The sequence below is a fragment of the Penicillium canescens genome (genome assembly GCF_028828765.1).
Source record: "Penicillium canescens strain IBT 15451 chromosome Unknown utg000009l_segment0_segment0, whole genome shotgun sequence".
Lineage (NCBI taxonomy): Eukaryota > Fungi > Ascomycota > Eurotiomycetes > Eurotiales > Aspergillaceae > Penicillium > Penicillium canescens.
In genome coordinates, this window is record NW_026703971.1 from 1,337,085 (window position 1) to 1,357,012 (window position 19,928).

The 19,928-nt window shown below is 48.1% G+C and overlaps 3 protein-coding genes across 3 annotated transcripts; 2 read left to right on the forward strand and 1 right to left on the reverse strand.

Annotated features, from left to right (window-relative positions):
- Window positions 1–3,472: 3,472 nt before the first annotated feature.
- N7446_011940 (uncharacterized protein) lies at window positions 3,473–4,008 on the forward strand (the record flags this gene model as incomplete). Its single annotated transcript, XM_058520682.1, has 2 exons — window positions 3,473–3,475; window positions 3,523–4,008. The coding sequence occupies 2 exons, from the start codon at window positions 3,473–3,475 to the stop codon at window positions 4,006–4,008; spliced, it is 489 nt and encodes a 162-aa protein (XP_058366968.1).
- Window positions 4,009–7,155: 3,147 nt separating this feature from the next.
- N7446_011941 (uncharacterized protein) lies at window positions 7,156–7,611 on the forward strand (the record flags this gene model as incomplete). The annotated part of the gene is made up of 3 exons (XM_058520683.1): window positions 7,156–7,320; window positions 7,375–7,401; window positions 7,462–7,611. The coding sequence occupies 3 exons, from the start codon at window positions 7,156–7,158 to the stop codon at window positions 7,609–7,611; spliced, it is 342 nt and encodes a 113-aa protein (XP_058366969.1).
- Window positions 7,612–16,577: 8,966 nt separating this feature from the next.
- On the reverse strand, window positions 16,578–18,839 carry N7446_011942 (ankyrin repeat domain-containing protein; the record flags this gene model as incomplete). The annotated part of the gene is made up of 1 exon (XM_058520684.1): window positions 16,578–18,839. One exon carries the CDS (start codon window positions 18,837–18,839, stop codon window positions 16,578–16,580), a length of 2,262 nt encoding a protein of 753 aa, XP_058366970.1.
- Window positions 18,840–19,928: the final 1,089 nt, after the last annotated feature.

Sequence of the window (19,928 nt, forward strand, 5' to 3'; positions counted from 1 at the left end):
GTAGAATTCAGCCATCACCAAGCAGCCGAGTTGCTCGGGGTTAGCAAGGTGAAGGGAGGAAATAGGCTAAGTACAACGCACCTGGCGGCTATGTGTGTTGTATTTTATCCCGGCAGAGGCACAGCCAAGATCTGGCTGTCCGTGTAGCGTTTGGTCTTCTTTTCAGGCAGCTTTCATGATACAAAACGCATAGAAAGCCACTATATTTTCTAACTAGAAAGATGATGGCAGCAAAGGGTTCAATTTGGTTTGTCTGATTAAGATCGAGATGCTCATGTGATTTTTCGAAACAAAAAAACGGAGCCGTTCATTCATAGATTTCGCATGTTTTTAGCGAAGTTGAAGCAGAATGCATGATAAAGATTCTGTCCTCATATTGTGTATGAGCTTCTTGAGATTGTCACCACATTGGCGGTGGAAGGGGATCTCTTTTCAGCACAAGTCTTTCTGGGAATTGGGTCAAAGATGACATGGCGAAAATGACGGAGGAAACAGTGGGGAACTAGTGGGGAATTAGTGATTGTAACGATATGCAGAAAAGTTTAATCTTGAGTTATTCAATTCTGTCGGATTGACAGATACTGGTATGTGCTAGTATTGAGGTGTCCCATTGAGATTCATTGGTAGTTGTATCTATCTGGATCTTGCTGTTGAAGCGTTATCAGATCTCAGGAGTCGTTCCTAGCGTGTTACGACGCTGGTACAGTGGTGTAACATTAGTATTTGACCTCCAGTACTTCGGGCCAGGACCCACTTTTTTAATACTGCCAGCAGAAACCTCCAAAATTGAATTCAATTTAATAGCTAGTATGCCACCCATTATACTTAATGACATCAGCTACCCTGTGAGGCATTGTCTCCGATAGATGCTTAAATAGATCAATATCTAAACTTTCCCATGCTTCCTGCGCAGCTTCTAGTAGCAATTCTAGCGTAGATACGTTATTAGGAAGCTGCATAAGCTCAGGATGACGCTTAAGAATTTCGGTTTGAGTAGCGCCCAGAGGTTCTCAATTGGGTTTAAATCAGGCGAGTAAGGTGGCCATTCCATGATATCGCATCGAAGCTCACTTAAAGCATCCCGTACGATATATGCCGTGTAAACAGGCGCGTTATCTTGCTGAAAAATAGCATTAGAATCAATGCTATTAAGTAGCGTAGGTAAGACGTGCCGATAAAGCTCTTCGATCGTACGCGAAGAAACGCCACCTCTCCGAGATAAGGGATCTCCGAATAGTGGAATAAGGCCTGATCGACGCGGAAGACCGGAAAAAGCAGCCCAAAACATCTGCTTAATTTGCTTCCCTCGCGCTGGAACCATTTGAACCTGATGGCCCTCTTTCGAATGCTGAAATAGCTGATCCTTCGGACGCGTAAAAGTCCATTCTTGACGCTGGCCAATACCACGTTCAACCGTACATTCGTCAGACTAATAGACGCGGGCCCAATCCTCCGACGTAAAATGCTGATATTGAAGGGCCCAGCGTAGACGTTTCTCAGCGTGTGTAGGCGTTAAGGTCGGCCGCTGCATTTTTCTCCATTTTCGAAGGCCCATTTCGTGGGTTAGACGCCAAATTGACATACGGTGGACCTTAAAATCAACCTCTCCGAGTAGATCCTTGATCAAAATTGAAGGCTTTTCTTGTATAGTATCGTAGATATAGTCACGATCCTCTTCAGTAAGCTTCCTCGGTTGGCCTGAGCGTGGAAGACTTTGCTGTTTTGACGCTTTACCTCTTGGGTAAGGGTGTATTGAATAGTTGAGCGTGGAATGTCGGGAAAGCGCTGCTTCTTAATAGTCGTAGCACCCCAGCCATTTGTAGCATGTAATTCGCAGATCTTAGCCCGGGTAAGGCAGTCAAGCTCTGGACCTCTTTTTCCGCGTATTGGAGGCATTATTATAGAGAGACAGAGTGAGAAACGCGTAAAAATTATAGCGTAGATACTGGCGCGTTGAAAACGCGAGTGTTGACGTACTAGTAAAGTAGGCGGTCTAAAAAGCGGTCACGGTCCCGAAGTACTGGAGGTCAAATACTAATGTTTACACCACTGTATCTCTAATTAGCAGTAATACAGCAGTTGGCACGCCAAGGCAAATTAATGGAGCCCACTATAACTACACCGCCAATCGTATCGTTTTCTTCCAAGCAATCCGAAATCCGATCCGTGTCTCACATCTTAAACTATTATCCTCGCCACAGAGTTTTTTTAATCAAGTCTATTTTAGCTTGGTTAGCTTTTCTCCTAAATAGCTTTATCTAATTCAGCCGCTTTAGCTGTTCTTCCTGTCTATTCTCAGATGTCCTTTTTCGAAGTCAAAAAAGCAGCTTTTATGCTTGGCAAATTATGTAAAATGCTAATCCTTACTTTATATAAGGATTTACCGTCTAACCAAATGAATAAAACGTAGTGTGAGTAAAGGGACGAGCTGAAGCTGGGGCAGTGCAAGGAAGAAACCTCACTAACACGTATCTTGATTAGGCTGCGGCAAATCTGCTCCGTTGGATATCAGTTCTTCTAGTTATTAAGATATTTTAACCGAAGGGGCTATTCCGTACGGAGTACCCCCTCCCGTAAGACGTAATTTCAAGCTCTGGGTGACCGGGTCGGTGCCCGCAAGTTTCTATCGTTCTTGTTCCACGTGGCTTAGTATATAAGCGCTAATCCTGCTGTCATTGCTATGTGAAATGCTCTTCGTAGCCCTTTGTTCATGTCAATCATAGATCCTCGAGATGCATGCTGCTATACCGCTATACATACCAATTCTAAGCTCTCAATTCCCATTCGAATTTTCCCTATCTCTCACCGGCCGGTCCCAATCATTCTAGGTGCTCCATGCATGGACCAGAGCAGACGGCTGGTGATTAGGGGCAACGAGTAACAAAGCCCGCAATGGGTAATAAAGGCTAAAGATAAACGGCAAAATAAGTTTATTTTAACTAAAGTGAAACAATTTTAGGGATACCTTTGTTAATGAAAATATTTTGAACATTTACAGATCAAACGACCCGGGTGTCTTTTCAGCCGGATGGACCGGATATCTTTTTGTTCGGATCAACCGGATACGAATTGCTACAGTATTATGTAGAGAAACAATGCATTCTAGCTAATAAAGTAGGGATAGAAACTCTAGTTGTTGGTATCACCAGCTAGGTACTGTGTACACAGTTAAGTGGACAGTGGTTATGCTTCCAAAGCAAAAGTCAATTTGATTCATGTAAAATAGATGTTCCTCCTAGGTCAAGGCTCAATACCCCTGAATCCATACGGCGGGGGCCGTTGTTTAGCAAGATTACGTTCAACCTGTCTTTGCTTATTCTGACGGGAGTATATGTCCCGACACTAGTTTTCATTATTATATAAAATCGTTCAGGCAGGCCCTATTATTTATTAGATCTGTTCAAACCATTCTCAACTACATCCAAATACTTTGTTTATCCAGACTAAACTAGTATTGTTCTCATAACAAATCATGGTATGTATATTTGCCGTCGTTTTGGTCACCTAGACTGACCAGCATAGTTCTTCCCTGTTTTTCTGACGTATCTGTTAATATGTCTACAACCGCTTGTCACCCTGGCTGCCCCCCAGTCGGACGCGCACCCAATCACGACTCAGCCGGACGCGCACCCAATCATGACTCCATGGCGTGAGACCTTTGGTCGTCCATCGAGCTTCGATTTCCACTGGAGCTTCAGTACAGCCGCCATCGGCGACGTTCGGAGCCTAACGGAACGATTCCAATCGGGGGCCGAAATAAACGTCTATCGGGCAGCGTTGAACGCGAATCAGGAAGTCATCGATGTCTTCGTGGCACCCACAGGAACCTATTCAGAGGTCATTTTTAATGTCTACCACAACGGAAATATAGTTACCCATTACAGTTTGGAGGGGCAGGCGGACACCAGTGACATAAACTCGGGCTCGGAAGGACAGTTCGCTATGATTCCGCTTCCAGATGGCGCCCAGACGATTACAATTTATTGGCGTGTGGAGCAAGATTTGTAACTAGTGACTCCGTGTTCGGCAAGTGTGGGTAAACATGCCAATATACACAGACGAGCAACCGTAGAAGCAGGAGGGGACCGCTAAGACTCGTTTCTTAGAGACTTAGAAAGAAGGTGGGGGTGGAAGAGTTAAAGAAAGACGTTTCAGCTCTCTCGGCGCGTGTGGCCACCAAGATTCCTGTCACTGGAAAGTAATAGACTTGATCCACAGGAGATAATTAGCAATACTCAATGCTGGGTTCATACGCATCCTCTCTTACCCTCCTTGTGTGGGAGTTCGCTTCTCCATTGATGATGGAAAGACCTTGGTCCAAGGAAGTCGTAGGTGTCACAGGACGACCCCCACCTTCTCTGGTAGGGGGTTATCCCACAGCCAAAATGCAATTAACAGCCATAATGCAAAAGTTTCAATTTCTTTAATTTCTGGCTCGTTTCTTAGACGTACAAGGTCCAGGATCCATGAAATAAAGCCCATCAGTAGCTTCACTAGCCAATGATGTATCGTCATCCCCATTTTCAAGCGTTTCCTCCAATTCTTTAGCTGCTAAATCAGCCGCCATTTTCATTGCGTCCCTTCGCCAAGCACGAAGCTTCGACTCATCTTCTTTCTCACGCCTACGCTGTACTAGCCTATTGCCTGAAATTGATAAAATGGGGCGCCTTGTAGCTTCCTTTACCCATCTTTTGCTTGCTGGCTTTTTCCCAGGCGTTTTATAGCTAAGGGCGCGCATAAGGCTCATCTCCGCGAGTTCCGTTATATACAGTAGTTTTCGAAATCAGTTATACAGTATACCCCTAGGTAGGGGAAAACCCCGAAAGTCTAGTCTCAGACTCTTAAGACTGGAACCACGACACATAATACTCCGCCCCTGCCTCAAACATCCTCCGAGCGTTAGGAACACTCCCCCAACTGTTGCCGTCTATATCAATTCTATTGATAACGTTCCCCAAAACATCAAATATAGTGAAACGATACTGGCCATCCTCGCCGTTGAGAATGTTGAAGACTATGTCGGTTGCTGACGTGAGAACGATTTCAATAAAAATTGAACCGAACGGGTTGTTTGAGATTACCGCTTGGTCGGTTGAGGTTCCCAGTCCTGGAATTACCACTTTATGGTTGCGACGAGGTACAAGACCATGTGTATTTGCATTCATGTTCCTAATAAGAGTCAGTTCATATTTTCTCATAATATTAGGATGTCTTTCATACTCCGGAAAATGGTGGACCATAGTGGTTGATCCGGGTACATCTCCCTTAGGAGTGAGGGAGTTTGGAGAGACTGGGGCCACATCAACAGTCCTAGAATGGGGATCAGAGACTGGCTTGCACCATCCTGGGAGAGCCAGTAGGCCAAGAGGGACTAAGTAAATAGGTCTCATTTCTGTCGTTGAAAGATCACTGAAATGAATTAACAGTGAATCAATGTAGTAGAGGTCACAGAGGAAGACAGCCGCTGCGAAAGACCTGGCGAGCGTTATATAATGCTTTTTGGACTATTACAGTACTTAAGTAGTTCTTGGGTCTTACCTCGTGGAGTATCGTGGCGTCACCTGTATGGGATACTTGTTCTGGAATGGAGCCAGGCAGCAAGGAAGTGGGGTTACTCGAATTCTTGGGGCAAAATGTGCCTTCAAATCAATGCAGCAGGAGTAAGCCAATACCCATTACTGCACACATGTATTGACTGCAATCCGGTAACTATATCCCTACCGTGCCCTATCCTTTCCCTATTACTCCAGCCTGCTATCAAGTGTATAAATATCTTAACTTGTTTTAGTAGGTTCAAACCGGATACCGAATGGGGCTTCGAAACGTCTACCTCGGTTACGATGGGTAAAATTCATTGCAAACTTTGAGCCCTTGCACAGCTTGGTCTGGCCTGGGCTATCTGTGATTACTCAGCCTTTAGAGTGGCGAGAAAGCCTCCACTTGACGGAGCGAGACTCAACTTAACAGCCGCATGGATTCAGGTACTCGCAGACCAAACAGGCTTCACGAGGAATTCTCAACGCAGGAGGGGTGGCGGGCTTATGGGCGATTATACTGTGCTTCTGGGACACCTTGCTAACCACTAGGCTGGGAAGCAGTACCACACTCCATGCAAATCATATCGGCTAATTTCGCATGGAAAATGCAAACGGATGATAGAGACAGGGAACAACAAACATATAGCGTCGAAGTACCGCACAAGCAACAGATTAAAGCCAATGTTGCAGGCATGGCTAGTGTTGGTTTACAACAAGAATGTTCGTTATCTTGCCCAGGGGATTGTTCGTAGATTTGCTTTAAAAATGTACGAGGTACTTTCATCGACAGGTTGTTTTAGGCTGCTTCTGTGGATTTCTCTGTCTGCCCTGCTCTGAGATCGGGGGGCTGCCATACCTTATTTCGGATTATTGCAGTGAAGGTTAAGGTACTCCATACTTTAAGCAGAAATTAAGATTGGCGGGTGTTACTTGCGGTAAAATAAGAGTTTAGCGCATTTAGCCTACAACCATAGCGTGCTTTTTATTCTTACCGGTTTTACTCTAATCCTCAAGATGGCGACTTCGATCAGCCAGGGAATAGTTAGTATTTGTGCTGCATACCATACTACACTGGTTAGTATCAGTATAGTATACCCTTCGCTGGCACTTGCTTGTCAGTTGCGTGTCCTTTCTCTGCCCCAAACAGCACAATCGCCTCCTCCCCCGCATAACAAAAGGGACACATGAAAATAGATTATCCAGGTCTGCACAAAATAATGCTAGAATTGATAAGGCCCAACCGGATTGATATTTTCCGTGCGTTTTTAGGCCTAGATATAATCTTTCTTTTACATTCTGAACAATCCAGTAAGTTAGTGGTGGGTCTTCCCACATCCACAGTTGAGGAACCTTGAGCAAATAATTTAGATTACCGGCGCCAACTAGACTAGAAAACATGTGCTTACGGTAAATATACAACTCACACTAAGTAAATATAGCCTACTAGCACCTTTGGAACTGTTTATACTCCTCAGAAAGCTAGCCAGCAAAATTATAAAAGGGGACAGGTTCCCAAACCTACTGTTGGTTACTACTTTCTGGTTATCCTTTACTACTCAGAACCCTTTACTACTTCAAACTACAACATAAGCCCTGCAAAAGCATTTCAAGTTTCACAATGCAGATCATCGCCACTCTTGCTACTCTTTCTTTACTTCCCTTCCTGGGCGTACTTGCTGATGAGCACCAGCAGTGTTGGTGTGCTTACAAGGTTGGAAATACCTGGCAAGCGGATAAGGACCTTACTTTTAATGCTTGCCGCAGGAATGTTCCCAATACAGAGGTACAGTGTTTTCACCCATTGCCCGTAAGGTTTGCACAGCTAATAGTATTTTAGGGTCAGTATGATTTTGGCGTTCAGAAAGTAAGTATAATACGCTTCTGATAACTGCAGTCTGAAAATTATCTAATAAGTTATAACTAGTGTGTCGCCATTCAGCATAAGCGTCTTGATGGAGACAGGTGGAACGGCGATTGTGTACAACAAGGAAAGGATGGCTGGTATCCAATCAACGACGGTGCTATCGACTACACTCAGGCTCCTAAGTATGGGACTACCAAGGGCTTCTGCTAGGTGCACATACTGACCCTGACTGGCTCATACTGCCAAGCCCCACTAAGCGACATGTCTACAGGAGGTTGGAACTTATCAGGAATATGGGGATCAGTATTTTATTGACTTAAACGGTGCCTCTGGGGTTACTGAGGATTTAGCGTCATGCAATACTTTCCCTCTTTGAGTTACCCTTCCTTTTGCCACCTTTTGCCACATCGGGTTTGTAACCTCCGAGTCAGGGCTATGCTCCAGGATATTTCAACCCCCTCGACCTCAGTATATACTTTACCAGAATCAACACTCTTTTCATCTCATGATAAGCATTCTATTGGAAATCAGGCAGCGAAAGAAAAAGTTCTCGGACGAGTGGCGCCCCTTTCTACATGGAAATCAATCAGCCTACGGCGCGGTCAATAGTCCGAATTCGGATGATAACAGTGCTCAGTCTGACAGCGAGTCCGATTCAGATAAGAAAAAGAATAAAAGTGCTGCTCGGATCAAAAGTTTTCGTAGAGAACGACTCCATTCTCTCGGTAATAGTGGAATTACTCGAAGGGCTTTAGCATTTTTCATATACTTGATCCCTAGGAACAATCGTAAAGAACGCTCTATATTGCCACTAGCGTTGTCTGTATCGCGTGTCAACGAGTTCTGAACATTCTGATCCACTAGCGGTTAGCCGACTTTGCCGATAGTATTTTCCTAACGAAACGCTATACGCCTCATTGGGAAAGTGTGCTTTGTTGCAGCTTGTTGGTGGCGGAGCTGGATTAGGGCTGATGGAAGCACCCGTGACAATCTCGATCAGATGGTTTTCCTACCGGTAAATCACATACGGCTTTCTGTCATCATGAATCTACCGATGAATTTCTACATCGAGAATGACTTAGCAGAGCTTGTAAAGTCGATCGATTAGGGCGGAGCGTTGAACAATATTCTAAAAATGGCTATTCTCAATATCGCCCCGGTAGTGGCCAAGTTGTTTATTGGATGTTTTGTTTTCTATCATAAATTCAACATCTACGCTTCTCTCTTGGTGGTGATTGCCTCTGTCACCTATGTTTCGGCAGAAGTTTTTACTTCCAATTGGAACCTAGAGCATCAACGCGAGGTGAAGCAAACCCAGCGAAATGAAACCCGCATCATGGAACAAGCCATGCAAGGCTGGCTGGCGCACTATCACATACTTCAACCAGTTCTCTTACGAGAGACCGGATTCCTGGGATTAGCGAGTCTTCTTCCGTGATCGACAGTTCGGTTTCTGAAATATACGACAGAACTCATTATCTCAGCCCATAAGAAAGCAGGAAGCTTCGAATCAGCTAAAAGGGCTCTGCCACAATACACACGAGGCCGTTCCATTTTGCCATTCTGCTCGTGGGCGTATGGCGAACCGCAATGGCTATACGCCGCTCCATCTCCCGATTCGAAACAAGCGCCTGGAAATGGTCAATTTGCTCCTAAGTCACCCCCGTGCCAACGTGAACTGCAAAGACAAACACGCCACTTTGGCTGTCTACTTACTCGTCATGCGACGAGATAACCGAAAGGCTGTTGGCCGAGAAAGACATCAACGTCAATTTTGTTGGAGGCCGCGGGAGATTCGAGACGCTGTCTACATCTCTCCACCACGCCGCGGCCAGGTTGGATACCGTGCTCCTACGACGGCTGCTTGCGGTGCCAGGGATCAGTCTGAATATCTGTGTTGGAGGCCACTCTCCAATCTCCGTGGCTGCATATCACGGTCGCGTGAACACGGTTGCTTGTCTACTGAGTATGGAGGGTGTGGAGATCAATGGAAGGGATGTAATAGATCCGCCTATTTTTCGAGCGGTTGCACATGGCCATCTCGATGTGGTAAGACTCTTAGTGCAGCAAGGCGCACGTCTGAACATCAATGAAAGTACGATCGCAACTCACGACACTGCTCTCTGCATTGCCGCCAGTGGTGGTGACTTGGAGATGGTCCAAGCACTACTAAGCCATGATCGAATTGATGTAAGCGTCAGAAATCGATACTGAGGATCCATTGACGTTGGCAGTCAAGGGTGGACATTTCCCGATTATTGATGCACTTGTGGTCAATCCCGGACTGAATTACTTCAGTTTGGCAAAATCCCTGGATCTAACAAGGAACGATAGCATCCAGAGGGCCATTCGAAGCAGAATGGAAGACGCCGACACTACACAAAGATTGTTGAAGCGGTCTCCGGGGAGAAGGTTTGGTGGTCTGTACGAGCTGGCGACATCCACTTCGGGTAACTGTCGTGATGCAATGCGGGACGGCCGAGTTAATTGACACTTTCTCCGCTAGCTACACTGCCCACATTGTCGCTGGATCCGTGGTTTGTTTGTTTATAATATATTGGGTTAATAAAAGCGTCACTAGGACATGCGGCATTATTCGCAGACACATTCCACAAAGTTACAATATGAATTCTTGAAAAGATATAAGGTGCTTTCCATGCGGTAATTCTCTTCATTACAACATAGTTGGATGCATCGTTGGGTACTTTCCTCACTGTAAAAGAAATAGAATAATTAAGAATATACAATCCTTCAACCTTCTCTTGCGTTGTCCAAGAACCCTGGTAGATTGAGTCTGGAAGGGTGATGCCAGGCATCGAGTACGCGAGTCAGTCGAACCCGAGATGATTCCAGTGCCTGCTCGAAAAAGCGCAGCCGAGACAGCTGCTTGTCGTGGCGAAGCTGAAGTCCGTCCCTCTCTTTAGTCAGGTGTCTGCTAGCCTCCTCCAAGATACGATTGCTCTGGTCTAGCTTCTGGCCATCGATGTGTTTGGACACACACGAATCCTATAGGCGTCGATAGAGCCCGAAAAGTCGAGCTGCGGGAAAGGCGAATTTGGGATCGTCGCGCTCGAGGTCTTCTAGCACTTTTAAAATAGGTTGAAAGGGCTCGGTCGCCAAGATATGTCTTGTTTCTGCTTCCTGTTGCGAGGGAGAGAGCTGCTGCAGTCAGCAAGAGCATTGGAAGCTGAGCCGCTTTACTTAGCAGTGGAGGGACATGATCAGAAGTTTCCTGCGAATTGTCTTTTTCACAAACGATGGGCAATGCACTAGGCTGTTAATCTCCTTCTACTTCCTGGTTTGACGTGCTGTTAGGGGCATCCATCTTGATCGTAGGGAAAAGTCGAGTGTCTGGGCAATAGCATGTCCATCAATTCTTAGAGGATTCTATAGACTAGCAGACGTAGGTGGTTACTCATTCTCACTTTCACCATGAAAGTCAATCAGCGTAGCACCTTTTTGTTGAGATATTGGCTCACCAAGCCTGAGGCCTCAACATCTCTGAATTCATGCGCAATGGCCATGTAGGGCTCATCGGGTGCTCTATACCATGGAACTCTTGCAGTTACATCGCACTCTCGCTTATTGTATTTTACTACTAGAAATAGCTGTAAAAGTACCTCTTTAGAGAGTGAGAATTAAAACACCTCACGTTCATTGACATACCAATCCGACAAATGGAATATTGTAGAACTTATAGTCATCAAAAAAAGAAGTTGAAAAAGATAACAAAAATAAAAATAAATAAAAATAAAAAATAGGCGTGTCTTCACGGTCGCAAGTTCGGAAATTGAGTGTTGACAACGCGTGGCCAAGCTTCAACGGGTTGACGGGTCGAACGACCTCGCGTTCTGCAGTCTAGACGGACAGACTCATTGCTCTACACAACCAACACCACACTAAAGCGAGGTTAAGAAAAAGAAATACATACTTATCGGGACGAAATTGTAGGCGCTTTTCGGTGATTCAACGTTGAGTCATCACAGGTGAGGTATCAGAACAAGAAATATGAGCCTGCCATTGCGGATTGAATAGTACTCAGTGCCTGAATTTTAGAGAGCCGTGAAAGATTCAACAGTCAGCCAACGTTTCTTGACCAACTCAGCATCCTTTTTCTCAACACCACTTTTACTCTCTCTCTCGCTGAGCATCTCAAGGCATCAAAGATGTCGCTGCAAATATTGCGGCAAAAAGAAAACATGAGTTTCAATGGACCTCAATTAGGATAGGTACCAAGCTTGTAAGTCACAGAAGCCGATAAGCCTATAAATACGTCCTCTACCCCGGCAATTTGCTCTACAATTTATTCTCCTGACTCTCCAAATTCGAGAGGGCTTGTGTCTGAGCCACTTGAGAAGTACTTCCCCATTGATCCCATACTGAAATTGCCACTGTACTGACATTCATTGAATACATCGTGGATTAGCAAGCCAGACAGTGCTTGTGAGAGATACAGGTATTCCTAAGAGAGCGCGAATACCCGCGTCGCAGTTATGTGAATCTTAGCCTGACTTGTCTGGATTCTACTGATCCTGAAGTCGATGCGATTTAAATATAACCGAGGAAATTCGACAACAAGGCACGAGCGCAAGGGCTATAGCTTTTTGCCGTCTCCTCGTCCCTAGTTTTGACCACCAAAACATGTGAGTCATGCACTATCTCGCCGATCTGAAAGCTAATGAATGACAGTGAACCAAGGCATCGCATTAGAGTGCCCCCGAGGCTACCGCACTCCTGTTAGTGCTCTGCACAAGCCATGGCCTACACATCTTTCCTGGTCCTGTCGCTTAAGACTAGCCAGCATACCTTGGGTGGGGTAATACCAATAACAGGTATGGACATTCGATTGCGAGCTTGACTGCAAGGAAGTCCATTCATCCTGGTAGTGTGAGTGATTTGTCGCGCCCTCTGCTGTGCTATATCAGTTGTTCGCGCAAATTTTTGTGCTCCAAAACACGGACACTGCCGATTTTCATGCTATTGGAATTAGGAGCAGCCCATCCCCAATGTGAAACATCGCTGTTGGGAGTTCTATCGCCGCATCGGAGATAAGACCAAGGCGTCACTACGACGCGTGATCCATCGCGTCTTCCGTGACAACGCCCGTAGCCTCACGTGATATTTACACCGACATTACGCCTCTTCCTCCTACAACTGCCTCACGGGAGTCAGTTGCTTGCCTCTGCGGGTAGCTCGTCATCTCTCACGCAGTCAAGTCTTGATTTTGTGTATCACATCCTTTCTCTACGGCTATAGCACCGATAAGCCTTGACTATATTGCTCTCCACCATGACGTTCGGCCAATCTAGCAGTGTCACGCCTGCCACACTCGACTCCGCTTGGCCTCCGGCCCACATTTGGGAAACCATGGGCGCGGCAGACCGTGCCAGTTGGCTAGGACAGATACAGAGAGACCGGGCCAGGCGCCTTGAAATGGATGTAGCGGAGACCGACCTCCGCCGCAAGGCCTCGTGTGGACCTACAAAATGACGATAATCTCGAAGAAAACCGTCAGCCACTTGCCGAAGTCAAACCACCCATCGACATATTTCCGGGTGTCTCCGCCGCCCTCCTTATTCGCGTCTTTGAGAGGAAGTTGAAGGCGACTGAACTCATACGCTTCAAAGAGAAGTCAGTCACCGAGCTAGACCAGGAGGACAGAGTCTTCACGATGACCGAGTTGGGAGGCACAGTAGGCTTCAAGAAGGCAGCAGCGTCGCTTAAGGACTGGGGCCCCAACCCTCAAATATCGAAGACCTGCTTTCTTGCCTATCTGGCCGTTGTAGGATATCTCTTCGGCGAAAAACATCCTAAAGCAGTTCCCAATCTACTCATGTTTATGAGGCAGATCCTGGACTTCGCTCAGACTTATCAGTGGTCGGAAGCGGTCCGCTCACTTGCCCTTGATTTCCACCAATACATAATGGATGAAGGAGAGTTATCGACGGACAACTACCTGATCACAGGACCATTTCGCGAGAAATACCTCAGCCACAATCTCACCCTGTCTGCGAAGTCACCAACAAACCCTCCAACCTGGCCTCGTCAAACTAGGAATACCAGATCTTCAAATAATGGGACAGAAGTTTGCGATAAGTTCAATACGACAGGGTGCTCCTGGGAAGGCTGTAAGAGACGTCATGAGTGTACGGCATGCGGCCTAAGCGAGCATGGCGCCTCCTCCTGCCGGAAGAAAAAATAGCAAGTGACAGCCCTTGAGAACTGCACTAGTGACACCGACAACGTTGTTCTCAATCCCATATTTCTAAATCTCGTACCACAGGGGCAACCACCGAGACCAAACACTGCTGTTCAATACCCCGTTTTCAACCCAGAGCTCCCAAGGCTACAGTTCTCTCCGTCGCCACTGCATGCGCAAGGCTGGAGCAATCTTCTACGCTACTATCCGGGCGATCTCGGGTCCACTATCGCTGGCATTCTGACCTACGGTGTTCAGGTCGGCTATAGGGGCAAGAAGCAGTTTCGCTATTCCTCCAACCATCACATACATGAACCTGGCATGATCACGCCCAAACTAGCAGAGGATCTCAGCCTCGGTCGTGTTAGACTAGTCTCTCGGCTCTCCTTCATTCACCGGTTGGGTTAATCCCTTAGCACGAAGGGGGATGGCGCCGCATCCATGATCTATCCTGGCCCCCTGGACAGGGCTTAACCAGGGCATGCCGGACTCTGGTCAGCTATCGAATACATGACAATCGATGACATATACGAGCAGGTCATACAAGCTGGCCCAGGTTGCACAATAATCAAGAGGGACATGAAGGACGCCTTCCGAATCGTCCCCGTTGCCGAGGATAACCAGCACCTCCTTGCCTTCCAGTGGACCGATTCCACTTATGTCGAATGCTTCCTCCCCTTTGGCCTCGCAACGGCCCCGTTTCTCTTCAACCTCTTCGCCGAGGCGCTCCATTGGATACTCCGATGTCTCCTCCCTGCATTCCATATCAATCATTGCCTAGACGGTTAGTTACTCAGTCTCCCTCAGTGTCCGACCCCGCGGGTCTTTTTGATGAGGTTTACAACAGAGTTACCGACTATCTACGTATTCCTTGCAATACAAAAAGGACCAGCCAGGAACCTGTGTTAAAATTCTAGGTATCCAGATCGACTCCATTGCAATGGAAGCTCGTCTGCCGCCAGATAAGTTTTGCCGCGCCACATTGGACGCCGCAGCTGCCCTGAACGCAGCGAGTCTCTCCCTCAAGCAAGCAGAGCGCCTCACAGGCTTATTAGCCTTTTGTCCAAGAGTTGTACGACTTGGAAGAACAAGAATACAGTTTCTATACACCTTCCAGGCCGCTTTCCCGCATGGGAGTAGTGCGCGCCGCCGTATCCCTTACGAGGTACGTGACGATTTGGAATGGTGGAGGGACTGCTTGTCTCTCCGCCGCCACATCACGCATCTCTACACAGATGCCTCCAGTACAGGCCAGGCGCTCTTCTTCTTCTCATCCTAGTCTACATTATACTGCTGGCTGGCCCATTGTCACCAGCTTCATCCAAGCAATGCTGCCACATTGGCCATTGCTCAAGACGCACATGCGCAAATCAATATGAACGAAGTAGACGCTATTTTACAAGGCTTCCTACTTTTCAACCACCATTGGCTCCATCGTACTCTCGTTATCTACACGGATAGCTCCACAGCGCACACGGGACTCAAGAAAGGCTTTCTTCATGGTCCGCCTAACGCACCTCTGAAGAGCCTGCTTATCCTAGCGGCGGCGAGAGACATCCACGTCGTGCCACACTGGCTCCCCTCCGGGGAAAATACATTAGCAGACGCGCTCTCACGTAACAATCTTGAAGACATTGCTAACATTTGTCCCCATTGGCAGGACCTCTCGGTATTGAACCGCACGCGTGGTTCTCTTCACGAGCTCCTCAGCTCAATGCCGGCCACCTAAAACTGCTCTGGAACGGACTCAGCGCCAACACCCGTTCCGTTTACCTCTCCGTTCAGCGGAGCTACGAAAAGCACTGCGCGCTACAAAATTTCTCCGCATGGCCAGTGTCAAGACATTCATTAACCTCATGGCTAAGCTCACGACTCCTTGGTAACGCCAGCTAAAAGGCCGTCAAGCCTGACACCGCACTCGCCGACCTAGCCGCTCTCCGAGCCTACCATATCGATAATTTCCTTGACGATAAACTCTTCGATAACAAGCATTTTCGACGTCTCATAGACGGTGCGAGAAGACTCAAACCCGTCACAAAAATACGGGTCAGAAAACCTATTTCTCGTGACACTATTACGAACTATCTGCGAGCCTCGCCGCACTCCCGCCTCGGCCATTGGAGATGTCTGCGAACCTTCTAGACGTCTATAACTTTGCCACCGCGTGCCGGGTAGCATTTGCTAGATTTCTTCGCCTCGGAGAATTCACCTACAAGGCTGACGATCTCAGCACACATTCTATCTTCTCAGCCACAAAGTTAACGCGCTCCGACGTCAGATTCTCGCCCTCGTTAGACCACGCACAACTCACACTCAAGCGCAGTAAGACAAACCGCCGCCACGAAGGGGTGCAAATTAGTCTTGCAAAGACAGGAGACGGCGCGTGCCCAGTTGATGCCCTTCAGAAGCTGCTACTTCTCGATCCCAGAGGGCCCGACGCCCCATTGTTCTCCTTCCACAGAAGACCATTCAGTCGCAACAACTTCCTCACGACCTTATCTACTAAGCTAAGAGCGCTTGGACTACGGACAGAGGGCTACTCGGGTCACAGTTTTCGGAAGGCGCAGCTCAGCATGCGCACGATAGTGGGATACTCGACGACCAGATTCAGATGCTAGGGAGATGGATCTCAGAGGCTTTCAGGGTGTATTTTACGGCGAACGCGTCAGTTTTGTACAAGCTCAATCACCAGTTCCAGACAGGCTCGCTGGACCCGCTGTCTCTGCTGCACACACCGTCCCCTCCACCATCCTAGTTTGACCGGGTCGTTTGGGCCCTATCTGGCGCTACGGTCTGCGACCGCAGCGACAGGTGACCCGTTATGGCCAAACTACACTCTTCTTGCTCCTCTTGACTGCGTGAGGTCACCACTAAAACAATTCTTACTACGGTCAACGTGGGTGCGAATAAATTGTTCCTTCGTTAGGAAAAGCTCGTTGAAATTATATGATTGAGGGATATCACTCGACAAATATCATCACTGATGAGCATTATTTAACAGAACCTCAGTCCCTTCCAGCCAACCAGACGAATTGGCCATATCCAAGACTGTCTTGCCCATCTCGTCTTTCTGAGCAAGATTCGCCCGACCGCCCTTCTCGATCAAGAGCTGCAGCAACCGGAGATCGCGGTCTTCAATGGCCTGCATGATAGCGTTCCAGTCGCGATAGCATTTATTCGGGTCAGCCCCCCTTTCCAGGAGTAGCTCAATCATGGAAAAGTCACCATCGTCGCATCGTCTTATCGCCTTGACGAGAGGCAGATGTTCACCAGGAGCATTGGGGTCGGCACCAGCCTCGTCCAAAAGATAACGCACAATGACCCAGTAGCGCTCGCGCAGCGCTGTCGTCAGCGGTGAGAACACGCCCCCGTTTTTCCACTCTACATTGGCGCCGGCGGCGAGGAGTAGTTTGACGTTTTCTAGTTGATTGGCTTGAACTGCTTTCTCCATGACGCCCTTGTGCGCGGATAGGTCTGTTATGCTGGGTAGCAGGAGCCATAGCATGCTCGGCGACTCAGTCGCCATATACACGGGCCAGTCTTGGCCGCGTAGGTTGGGATCGGCACCATGCGCTAGTAACCAGCCTAGCATCTCTGGGCGTTTCTCCCGGATAGCCGTTGTCACAGCTGTGTATCCCAGAGCGCTGCGATCATTTGCATTGGCGCCGCCTGGGCCCACGAGCCAGTGTACAGCCTCTGTGTTGTCATTCTGTACGGCGCACTCGACGATACCCGGTGGTTGGTGGAGGTCCGCACCGGCTGCCACTAAGTCCGGGAGGAAATGAAGGCGGTTGTGGGTGATACACTTCCAGGCTGGGTATTCAGACGCCATTAGGTTAGGGTCAGCGCCGTGACTGAGCAGTAAGGTGAGGATGTCTGGCCGGTCATCGCGGATGGCCGAGCATAGCGGAGTGTATATTCCGTCCTTCTTGGAGTTTGGGTCCATACCAGCCTGGAGCAAAACGCGCACGGCATCGATGCTGTTCACACTTGTCGCCTGCTCCATCAGGCCAGGAGTCTTTCGAACGTCAGCGCCGCGCGCGAGCAGGATGCGCAGGCAGCCTGGGCGGTGGACGGCGGACCAGAGGACGTGTTCAGGTCCTGGCATGTTTGGATTCGCGTCCTGATTTAATAGAGTGGTCACGATGGCTGGTTGGTCGCTTTGTACGGCTTCGCATAGCGCTGTCTTGCCGTGGTCGTCTTTGCGGTTGGGGTCACAGCCGGAATTGAGCAAGGTTTCGATAGCTTGCTGCGGTGCTCGCTTGCGAATTGCTTCGATCAGTAACGTTGTGCCATTGCGCGTCTCATCTTCCAGGTTGACGCCATGGGCGAGCAGAGTCTGCGTTAGCCTGGCGCTGGCGGAATCGGGCTCGGAATAGCTGTCATTCCGAAGGTTGATTTCTTCAGCAGAAGCTGTTAAGTTTGCCTTGGCCGGTCGGCGCGGCAGTGCTCGGTGCTCGAAGTAGGGGATCTTTTCGGTCTCGCGTCCAGGCTGGTTCAGAAACCCGTTCAGAGATAGGACGGAGGACATATCATCCGTGTTAATTTCAGGATCTTGTTGACGAAGGCCTTGGCTGGGTCGGGCGGCGGTGGATGATTCCTTCGGAGGCACGGATGGTGTCGACCGCATTGAATCAGGCAACTGACTTTGGATCGATGGTACGGACCGCTCAGATTCAAAAGTCTTGGCCTTGTTTATGCCCATCACAGAGCGGCCTTTAGATACGCGGTCGAGCGCAGCAGCTAAGCCTGCATACCCAATGCCTACCGACTCCTCTGGGTGTGCGTCTCCGAGAGACCAATGGAAGGCCATGCCGCTGATCCGAAGGGTTTCGGTGGCCTTCTTCAGTGACTCGTGAATGCGGCTGAGTTCATGGCCGGGTCGATGCCATCCTCGCTGCAGCTTTGCCAGTGTCCCGCGATGTTCATAATGAACAAGTTTCAAAATGACCTTGTCAAGTTGTTGAAAGTCGCGGTAAGTGGAAACAAATTTCTTTTCCACCTCTTCAATTATCACCTCGGGCAGGGCGCGATTGGCGGCGGCTAATTCGGTCACTCCGGCTTCAATGGCCCACAGTGTACGACAGGTATCGAGGAACGTATGGGAAAGCTCGCGAAAACCGTCGGGTAGGTCTTTGGTGGTGCTGATATAGTTGAGCATGTGCACGGAGATCTGATTGCCCAGTTGGGTAGCGAGAGCCGCGACGCTGCAGATGGCTTCCTCTGACTTAGCCGTCATGATGAAATGAGAGGCTCACCTTTGAGGCGGAGAAGGCAGGGAGATACAAAAGGAGTCAAGGAGAGACAGTAGTCTAGATTGCCCAGATAAACGGGCCAAACTGGTCAAATTTTGGGGCCAAACTGGCACATCTATACAGTGGAGCCAGTGATCCAAACTAGGTTAAACGCTCGGTCGAAATTGTCGACAATCTCGATCTGGGACGTAGCCGTGTCACAGGACCGCCCCCCACCCTCGCGGGTAGGGGGTGTCCCACAGCCATAATGCAATTAACCTCCATAATGCAAATTTCCTACCTTTTCAACTTTTACGCGTATTTCTACCCACCAAAAATGCCTAAAAAAGCTCGTGATGAAGAGGATCTGCTAGCTAAGGCATTATATGCTTATACTACGCGAAAATTTTCATCTCTACGTAAGGCTGCGGACCATTATCGCGTGTCTTATTCGAAGCTTCGCGGTCGCAAAAACGGACAGACATCTCTCTCCGATCGCCCTACCACCAATAATGCATTGAATTCGAATCAGGAAAATGCATTAATTAGCTGGATCGAAGTGCTAAATTCTTGCTATACACCTCCAACTGCAAAAGACATTGAAATTGCCGCAAATCGCCTGTTGAAAATAGCGGGTTCGGAGAGAGTTGTTAGTTCAATGTATAGCTATCGGCTTATACGGCGTCTACCTCCACACATCAAGCTTATTACCCAAAAATCAAAGGAGTCTTTACGAATTCAAGCTGAGGACCCTGGAGTTATTAGCCATTGGTATGATAGGCTTGAGTGTCTCTACCGTGAGCATGGTTTTGAACCTCATGAGATCTATAATTGGGATGAAACCGGCTTCCAAAATAGCGAAGGACTTAACCAACACGTCGTCTCTACGCGTCAAACTGCTAGTATTGCTACTGGAGATCGAGGTGAAACTATTACTGGCATTGAATGTATTGCCGCTGATGGCTGGGTGATGTTTCCGTGGTTTCTAGTCAAAGGCAGCGTCCACATGGAAGACTGGTATAGTAATATGTCAACCTCTTCTTCGGCGTACAAAATTATCCATTTGACGTCTAGTGGCTGGACGGATAGTGAGA